This window comes from Carlito syrichta, unplaced genomic scaffold, assembly GCF_000164805.1.
Source record: "Carlito syrichta isolate Samal-C Ts95f unplaced genomic scaffold, Tarsius_syrichta-2.0.1 Scaffold311990, whole genome shotgun sequence".
NCBI classification, from domain to species: Eukaryota; Metazoa; Chordata; class Mammalia; order Primates; family Tarsiidae; genus Carlito; species Carlito syrichta.
This window is the reverse complement of record NW_007256086.1, coordinates 63,263-73,488: the sequence shown is the minus strand read 5'-3', so window position 1 is coordinate 73,488 and position 10,226 is coordinate 63,263. Positions and strand designations below refer to the sequence as shown.

The 10,226-nt window shown below is 41.7% G+C and overlaps 1 protein-coding gene across 3 annotated transcripts in view; it reads left to right on the top strand.

The window, feature by feature from the left end:
* RMDN2 (regulator of microtubule dynamics 2) overlaps positions 1-10,226 on the top strand; it is a 77,921-nt gene that overhangs the window by 61,179 nt on the left and 6,516 nt on the right. For all 3 annotated transcript variants that reach the window (XM_021718240.1, XM_008069398.1, XM_021718241.1), the window contains 2 exons: positions 3,075-3,128; positions 3,217-3,297. In XM_021718240.1, the coding sequence (XP_021573915.1) occupies positions 3,075-3,128; positions 3,217-3,297 (135 nt within the window). The remainder of the gene's footprint in view (positions 1-3,074; positions 3,129-3,216; positions 3,298-10,226) is intronic.

Genomic DNA, 10,226 nt, shown 5'->3' with positions numbered 1-10,226 from the left:
GGCCACTGCACTCCAGTCTGGGAGACAGAGTGAGACTCCAACTCAAAAAAAAAAAGAAAATACAAGTGCTCTGAAGTCAAGCACAAGCCCAGCAGAAAAGAGTGCAGGCAGTAAAAACACAAGGGTCATATGTTTCTTATTTTTTATTTAGTGTGATCTTTTTTGTTTTTTAAAAATGGAATCAAGACCTCAGGAACTTAATCTGTTCCATTTCACACACTGGCAATCACAGATTTGATTTAAGATAGGAGTAAAGTCAAAGACCACATCATCCCTGCTTCTTCACCTTTTTCCTGCCACTGAAAATGAGTTTAAATTTGATAAGAATCATGGTATATTTAAGATAAAAGATATAGATAAAAGCTGCCAGTTAAGTAGCAAAAATCTTATTTGAACTTGAAATTCATTTCTTCACAATGAAATTATGATTGGGGATCGGGTTTTCAGAACACTGTACAGAAGTTCACAAGATGCCAAAGTTCATGAAATGATATAGAAATCAGATCAGTAGTGAGAAGTGGCACTGTAATGTAGAGGTAAGGAGTGCAAGTTCTGGAACTAGACTACCCAGTTAAAGCTCAGCTCTACCACTTACCGGCTGATGAACCTTGGGCGAGTCATATGATCCCTGAATCTCTGCTAGTGACTTCACCAGCTGCAGAGCTCTCTGCTGTATCCTGATATGGTAGAAGGCTGCCACTTGAGATGTTTTAAAATAAAACCAATTTATTCATGGTGCTTATTAAGCACATATCTGGTGCCAAACAGAGTTTTCAAACGCTGGGAACACAGAAATGACCAAACGGCTCCTGCCTTCGGGGAACTTGGGCAGCCTTTGCCAGGTGTTCTGATAGAGTGTTCTAAGAGCCTCTCTAGAAACCACCCTGTCACTGGAGCATTCCACTGAATAATGCTGCCCTCCTTGAAATTCATCTACAGTCTTTGGCAGGAGGTCAGAATCTGTTCTACTTTAGGGATTCAGTGCTGTTAGTGGCCTGTCCGTGTTCCTTTGGAGTTCATTTTCTTTAACTATGGGAACAAAAAGAAGTGTTCTGATTTATAATCACTTGGGTTAATTAAACATAGGTGTTAAGGTATACATGCAGAATTAAAGTGCCAGTATTAAAGAGAAAAGCTCCTTATCTGTACAGGCTGGGGCAACTACTGGACATAGAAGAAGGTATAATTGAACAAAGTTCAGTCCAAGTCCCTCGTATTAGAAAAGCTCAAGAAATGCACTTAAGAGCATTGACATGGAAATGATTAGAGGTGAAAGAAGCAGCAGGAGGACCAGAATTCATCAGCACCATGGGCGGCTCTATGGGACGTTCAAGGCTCTGGCTAGGACTGACCTGAACAACTTCCTTTAGTCTGTTGGTAGATTTGCTGTCTCTCTGGCTGGTTCCACACCAGATCCAGACACTGTTCACCTGTGTGTTCTCAAAGGGTTCTACCCAGTCGGGCTCCCCACCCCAGGACACCTTGTCCTTCTTTCCCTAGGCCCTTCTCCCTTGGATTTTGGAGAATATAATGTATTTTACAACGGATGTGCTTTCTTAAGATGGTAGACCACTCCTCAGCACCCTAACTTGGGTTCCCCTTCATAAGTGTTTATCTTTAAAACATACATATCCTTTGAGCAATTCAACTCCTAGAAGTCTCTCCTATAGACATACGGTATACACAAAGATATGGGGGCAAGTATATTCATTGATCATTATTAATAACAGTGAAAACTGAGAATAAATAGAAATGTCCAATGGGGAATGCTTAATTTAATTATGTTATATCCATACTATGAAATGCAACTCGTAGGAACAGTAAGGTATATGTGTGTGTGCTAACATGAAAACGTATTTGTGATACCTTGTAAAAAAAATGTTTTGGGCCAATATGTAGAAAAGGGTTCCATTTTAAGTTTCTTTTTTTTTTCTTCCCAATAACCAATTGTCAGTTTTTTTTCTGCTTATCAGACTTGGCAACAAGTCTGATAGGATATATGTCAAACTGTTGAAAGTGGTGGTTACCCCTAGGGAATGAGATCGAAGTTGAGAATAAAATTAGAGAGAAGCTTTTACTTTTTAATTTTGGAAATGCCCAGATTGTGTGTGTCTGGTAAGACAAGCATATTTTTTGTAAATTTTTAAAAGTGCCCTCTTCTCTTGGGTTCTGTGTCCATCTGGGTTGCGGACTGGTGTCAGGTTTGGAGATGGCTTGCCTCGGCCTTCCTAGCAGTAAGACCTGGCACTGAAGCAAAGATGGACTTAGGTTCTAAGATGAGTTCTCTCATGGCAAGACCACATATATGAAGGAATTCTTATTTCCCAGAGGTAAAGAAAAGGAACTGGTACATAAAAGATGAGGAGAATACTACCTAGGTAATCTGATATATGTCTTCCACCTGGACTAGTTGTTTCAAGAATCTGTCCTTCCTTTCAAAGTACTTGATGTGATGTACTTCAAATATTATTACCACCTACAGAATGTGTTGAAATCATAAGAAATCAGATGTTAATCTAGTGGAAAATGCTTACCGTGGAGCATCAGATACACTCTGTTTTCGTTTCCTAGACAGAAGGTGAAATGTATGGGACTTGTCCTGGGGAGGGAACCTCGCCAGTTGTTTCTGTTCTTGAAACAAGAAAAGTGGGCGGGGCAGGGGAGCACATAGCATCAGTAAGCGTACCTGATTCTAAACCAGACTAAATGAGGACCAGTGGGAGGCCCAGACTTCACCTGGATATTGACCACTTATGTACCTAGTCCTGAATTGGACCCCACATCTTTAAGATAAAATAATAATAGTAATAATAATAATAAACAAGAAAGAGGAATGAGGAAAATGATTATATAAAGGAGTCTCAAAACCTTCAAGTATCTCATTGCTTTATAATGCCTAACAAAAGCTATGTTTCTACCTAAAATACACTTAAACAGATAAAATGATTGAAATGTGAAACAACCAACCTAAATTCTTAGGACAAGGTGGTTAATAATATTTGATTTATTGAAATAAATTTTCTTCACTTGTGGTTGTTTTGATATTACCCTCTTGTTTTTTTCTATTAAATCAGGCTGAAGAGCTACGCCCTGGCTATTCTAAGCTCAATTACATGTACTTGGCAAAGGTAATGAAGAGCCACTGTTCTAAGATCACTTTGAATCCAGTTCATAAAAACGTGATTATCTTTAATATTGATTATTGTTCATCTCCAGTGTTATACTGATCTTGAGGAAAGAGAGAATGCTTTCAAGTTCTGTAATTTGGCATCACTGCTTCCTTCTGTTACCAAAGAGGTAAGTCCAGACTTTGACAATGAATGCGATTGTCTTATTGGTACTATTCAGGCTCAAAATATGAACCACAGACTTCAGTACGTTAGAAGTTTTGTTTCTTCATTAAATGTAATTCATTTATTTTAGTTTTTCCATCTTTATTGAGGTATCATTGACAAATAAACATTGTATATATGTAAGATGTACAGCATGATGTTGTGGTTGGTATACACATACATTGTGAAATGACCACCACAATCAAGCAAATTAGCAGTGTATCACCTCCTATAGTTACTCTGTTGTTGTGGAGATCTGAAGATTACTCTCTTAAGAAATTCCAAGTGTCCTATATAGTACTGACTGTAGTCACACTGCTGCCCTTTAGATCTCTGAAACTTACTCATCCCACATAACTGAAACTTTGTATCCTTGACCAGTGTCTCCCCATGTCTCCCACTCTCCCATCCCTGGCAACCGCTATTTTACTCTCTGCTCCTACAGTGGAGTTTACTTTTACACTAAAACGTTTTGACTTGGATTTTACTTCCACTATGAAGCTTTAAATGTCGCTAGATCTCTGTAAGATAAGCTGCCACCAGGAGACCCCTAGCAGTTAAAACATCCTAATGCTTGTTAGAGGTAAGGTGCAGGAAGAGGGACAAGGCCCCCGGGAAGGAGGAGGCTGAACAGGTTACCCGGCCCAGAGCAGGGTGAACGACCATGGGATTGTTGTCCTCAGTCCCTGCTCACAGCAAGTGTGGCCATCTGAGGCCATGCAAAAGGTTTAAAAGATGTATTCACGTTTTCATGATTTGGGGATAATGGCCATTAATTAAAAAGATGCCACCGCCTTGTCTCTTGCTCCTTTATTCAGTGACTTAGGATTCTGGATATGCTACAAGTTCTAGGCATTCCGCAGAGCTAACAGCTCAGTCCGGGAGAAAGTGGCCAGGCATGGTGACTCACACCTGTAATCCCAGTACCTTGGGAGGCCATGATGGGAGGATTGCTTGAGCCCAGGAGTTCGAGACCAGCCTGGGCAACATAGTGAGACCTCATCTCTACAAAAAATGAAAAATTTAGCTGGCCGTGGTGGCTCGCGCCTGTAGTCCCAACTACTTGGGAGGCTGAGGAGGAAGGATAGCCTGAGTCCAGGAGGTTGAGGATGTGGTGAGCCATGATCATGCCACCGCACTGCAGCCTGGGAAACAGTATGAAATCCCAACTCAAAAAAAAAAAAAAGGAAAGAAAGAAATAGGCAAATGTTTTCCTGCTCCCTTCTCACAACACCAAACACTATCATCCTCTAAATCATAACAGAAAAGAAATATCTCAGTAAAAGCGCTCCTCTTTTACTGTGTCAGAACAAGACAGGCTCTGCTTTTTGTAGTGACTTGGAATGTAAACAAACTAGACACTGCTGCTGCCTTCTAGGGACTTCTAGCCTAGACAGAATGTGTGGTGTATCCAGATACCTGTAGCTTCAGGTGGACAGCACAAAGTGCTGACAGACAGGCGAAGGGCTGGTTGTGGGAGGTTTGAAAAGGGAGGACTCACTTTCACCTGAATTAGCTGGGTGTGGTAGCGCACGCCTGTAGTTCCAGCTACTTGGAAGGCTGAGGCGGAAGGATCGCCGGAGCCCAGCAGATCGAGGCTGCAGTGGCCAGGAGCAGCCACTGCACTCCAGTCTGGGCAACAGAGTGAGACTCCAACTCAAAAAAAACAAAAAAGAAAAAAAAGGAAGAGTCTGAGTGGCATCAGAGGTAGATTTTGAAAGGTCTACATCACATGGAGGTATGGGCAGGCACACTGCGGGTCATGAACAGAGAGACCCGGGGATGAGAAAGCAGAGATTGGTTTGCCAGGAGCAGAAGGCATGTGAGGGCAGTCATAGGAACTAGGGCTGAGAACAAGAAGGGATGCACGACCTATCTTTTGGCAGTCGCAGGAAATAGGACTGTGAAAGGGTAAACTGAGGCAAGGAGGGCTGGTGTTGTGGGAATAATGTAAGATTGTAACCAAGTACGAAGTAGAAGAAAGTAAAGTTTATTATTTACCTTTCACAGATGAAAAGGGGGGCTGACACTCAGAGGCAAGTGTGGCCCCGAAGGCTGGGCTCCTGAGTATATTTAAGGCTCTTGAAGGGAAGTTTGGGCTGGGAAGAATGTCCAGAGTTTAATTTTTTGATGTTGAAAGTAGAAGTCACATATGTCTTGTGTCTTAACATCACCAGGCACCAGCATCTCATGACTCCAGGTGGTGAGCAGGAGACTGACTTCAGTAAACTGATAATGATACAGTAAGGCCAGAAGCACAAATGCCTTGAACAATTTGGGCTGTATATGTTTTAGTTGGTTATAGTTTTTGTTTATTTCGGGAGTTTCAGTTTACAAGGCTTAATAATGCATAAAATAAATACAAACACATGAAAGAAAGCATTTGTCATTTAGAGACTAAGAGATTTCTGGGTGTTAGAAGGTTTTAATAGCCCATTTGTTATCTGGGTCTGGTGGAGGCGTTTTCAGGGACCTGCAGTCCTTTGTGTGTGTCTCCTGCTTATCAGGGGGCTCAATGAAGATGGTTGTGTTTTTTTTTAGTACCAGCAACAGTTACTAGATCCAAGGACAGTGAAGAGGGGACAAGGAAAAACATGTATACTTTTAAATTTAAACGGCTTTTATATTTCAGAGATTTTCTCCTTTCAGGCTGAAAACAGGAGGGACACATGACCCGCCTTGTGACAGTCATAGGAAATTGGCCTGAAAATGGGAGGGATGCTCCCTTGAGGATTTGGGGTACCTGTGTCCCTCACCGGGACTCATCCGGCTCCACCAGGTCTCTTCCACAACCCCAGGGCAAGGTCTTGGCCTGCTTGTGTGTATCTTCTGATGTTTGGAATTTCCAGCGGGCTGACTATCCTTCTAACTCAGATCCTTCTGTCAGTTCCATCAGTTACAGAGGCTGAAAAACAGCCCAGTCTCGGTAGCAGCATCCTTCTCTAAAAGATAGCGTTTTGTGTAACTTTTACAACAGAAAACAGATTTGTCCCTGTGGCTGCTGCTCTATGCTGGCGACTGGGACCCTATGTCTTTCATGTCTCCCCTGAATGATGTCAGTGTGGGCTATGTACAGACATTTAAAACTGAGTATCTGTGGGTTCTTACTTGAATATAAGATTAGAATACATTATGCTAGTGAGGTGTGATCCCTAGCTTGACATGCAGATGTTTATGCCTGAAACAGAGCTCTTGCAAGAAGGCGAAACACTGACGATCTCAGGGTTTGATCCTTAGTCGCTAAGTCTCTTTTCTGTCCCCCCTTCCCTCCTCTCTGCACCCCCACCTATCCCCAGTGACTCCAGATTTCACCTACAGGTCAGAGGTCCTTCCATTTCTGTCTCTAAACCTCTCTTCTGCACTCCAAGCCTGATTGTCCCCTCCAACTTGGTGTCTCCTCTTGGACATCCCCAGGTTCTTCAAACTTGACTTTCAGCTCCAGGCTTTTGGGTCTGCTCTTCCTCCATCTTCCCTCCTGTCGCCAAGCTCTCAGGTCTCCCTTTCCAAAGCATGCCTTGAGCCACCTCTGCTCACTGGCCCCACTGCCGCTACTCAGGACAGGGCACCGCCCACCTCCCCCTGGACTGTGGATGAGAATCTCCCAGCCTTTCTCCTCACAGCCTCCTGGTGCAAACCAGGCCATCTTGGCTCCCAGTAGCAGCCTAAGTAACAGATTAAGCGTAAGCATCAACATGTCACTTCCCTGCTTAAAACCCTTTGCTGTTAGGATGAAATTCAAGATGTTGAACATGTCCTTCAAGACTGTGATGCAGCTCCTACCAATCTCTCAAACTTTATATGATCTCCTCTCTCTCCTCCTCTGCACCATGTTCCTCCCTGCCTTTCATCCGTAGAACATGCTGTTCCCTCTTCCTGAGATACTTCCACCCCCAACCCTCTTCACTAGCTTTATTCCTATTCATCCTTCAAGCCTCCCTTGAGTGCCATTCCTTTGGGAAAGATGTCCTTGGCACCTGCTGGCATGAAGGCCCCTTGTACTTTTCCTTCCTATCGTGTGGCCCAGCTGATAATGTAGCTGTCTGTGTGACTGATCCATGAGAGTAGCAATCAGGTCAGTTTCATTCCCCACTCTGGTAAATACTGGCAGAAAGAACCAAATACTTATACCATACAAATAAAACCAGTGGTGTGAATAGTAATAATAGAGGAGTGGGAATAGTGTAACTAAGAAAGCCAAGCACCTTTGGAAGTACCTCTGTCAAAGGCAAAACAGCATGAGCAAATATTTCTCACATTATCTTCTTTTTTCCCCAGTGATGTCTCCTTGTATTCTTAGCAGTTTTTTATTTTTTCAATTAGTAAAGATTCTGTCAGGAATCTTTTTCTTTCTTTCTTTTTCTTTTTTGAGTTGGGAGTCTCACTGTCACCCAGGCTGGAGTGCAGTGGCATGCTCACAGCCACTGCAGCCTCAACCTGCTGGACTCAGGCGATCCTTCCGCCTCAGCCTTCCAAGTAGCTGGGACACAGGCACGCACCACCTGGTTAAATGTTTTGATTTACTATAGTGATGAGGTCTTGCCTAGTTGCCCAGGCAGGTCTTGAACCCCTGGACTCAGGCAGTTCTCTCACCTTTGCCTCCCAAAAAACTGGGATTATAGGCGTGAGCCACCTCGCCTGGCTAATTTCTTTTACAATGAGTAAACAGGATGAAGTGGCTTACATGTGGTACCTCCAACTCTGTAAAGTATTTTTCAGATTGAAATATTCTGCTAGTGGGTTTGCTGACCAGCTTATTCATTTCCAAATGTCTAGTGGTGCCACTCATTACAATGAAGACAACTTAGCCGTCTATTTTTTCTCCCTTGTGTGAACTTTGCTTGACACGTTTGCTTCTTTCTTGTGGCATGTGCAACTCCCACTTTGCATTATAGTCATTTGTGGACCTGTCTTCTGTCCCATCGGGGAACCCTCAGCTCATCACACTGCGACTTGATACTGGAAATGTCAGCGGTTTGGTCTCTAGAGCCCAGATCCAAGGGTGTAAGCGGCTTTACATTCCCAGAATTTGAAACTACAGTATTTTTATTATTCATGTGGACTTTTCTTGACCCTAGAAAAGTAATCTCAGATCCTGAGAAACATTCCTTTTTTTAAAATAAAAGGGATTTCTGGGTCTAAGACAGTGTGAGAATGATTGCTGAATGAAAAAATGACTTCACTGGAGGCCTGAAAGTTGTCAGCATTAAAGTTCGTTGACTTGGAGTCCACCAAGAATGCTCAGATATAAACAGCATTATGTAATATTTTGATTTGCATTAAGAGATGTGTTAATCTGATATTTTTAAAACTGCTATACTATTTTGAAGTGTCATCAATCACCCTTATAAGACAGATTCTTACAGAATCGTCAACACAGTATGCTAGAAACAGCCACAAGAGGAAGTGGACTCAGAATGAGGAAGGTTAAGAATACTTCTTCAGGTTTAGCAAGCAAGTGGAATAGTCCTCATTGGAGTTGCCTGTTGATTAAAGCCCTTAACTGTACTTCCAAACTGTTAAGCGGGTTGAGAATCATCACACTCACTGGTGATGACTCATAAAATTCTAGTCCTGCTTTAAATGTGCTATCTTAATTTAAGACATTGTAATTGAGTATCTTAATTAAGGCATTGCTTTTTCAGAGAGGTTTATAAAAACGATTTTGTCCATCAATGTTTACCCTGCCTTCCTGTTATAGGAAAGTGTCAGCTCACAGTGACTTAATTGAAATCACTTCCTGAAAGCCTGTCATGTTGTCTCACTTGCTAGAAGTTCTTATTTGTTTACATCTTTCTGGTTGGAACTTATTTCTTATAGATTAAGTCATCTGTGCTACCACTGCCTGCAGAACTTGTTCTTCTATTTATATTTTTTTTAATTAATGAAACCATTATAGTATAGACAGACCTTTCCCACTGTCCAAATGAGCATTTTCATGAATTGCAGGAAGTCTGTTTCCAACCCATTTCTAGTCTTTTGACTCTGGCCTTCTTATTATTTGCACTTAAAATGTATTATTTCTTAAGATTTCCCAACATATGTAGTGGCCTTGGTTGTGTTCTTTAAATTGAGTTTTAAAATACCCTTTAAAAAGTTACTTTGGCCTCCTCTTATTTATTTATTTTCTTTAAATAACTGACGATACAACATCAACTTGGGATCACTCCTTCTTAACCAGTGCCTAATCTAGTAGACTTGATGTTTGATCATCATTACCAAAATGCTAGGTGCATAATAACAATTTCATAAGTCTCTATCGCATATACATAAGTATCTTATTTATCCAAAGTCTTTAGCAGAGAGCATTGACGTATTATTCCAAAACACATTATTTTTCCAACACTGTTAGATGAAATAAATCTATGTTTTTGAATCTGAGTGAGTGGAAAGCATTATCTTTATTTATTTATATTACAAATATGAGGCTGTACTCTGCTAAAGGCTTGGAATACAAAGAGGAAACAAAACCCAGTCTCTGCCACCATGAATGCTGTGACCTAGTGGGGAAGGTAGGCATTGGACAAGTCATAGTAATAAAATGTGATGAGTGCTATGGAAATGAAAGCCCAGAGATTTATGAGAAAATAAAACTGGTACTGCAACCTGGGCCAGGGCTCAGAAAGACCTTCCTGAGGGTTTGCTATGTAATCTGAGATTCTAAGGAAATTAAAATTTAAACTCAGTGGTTTAAGTCACTAAGACTTGCTGGAAGGGTGGAGGGCTCATTAAAAATACAGGTTCCTGACCTTTTTCTAGAAAGAGAAGGAGGCTCTGAGTTCTAAGAATGTTGTGATACCAACCTCAGTATCAACGTGGCCTCACTCAAGTTTCCATCTATTTGGGTTCTGGTTTTCTGGCTAAGTGCTCAGATTGTCTCTGGTTGAGAATATAGAG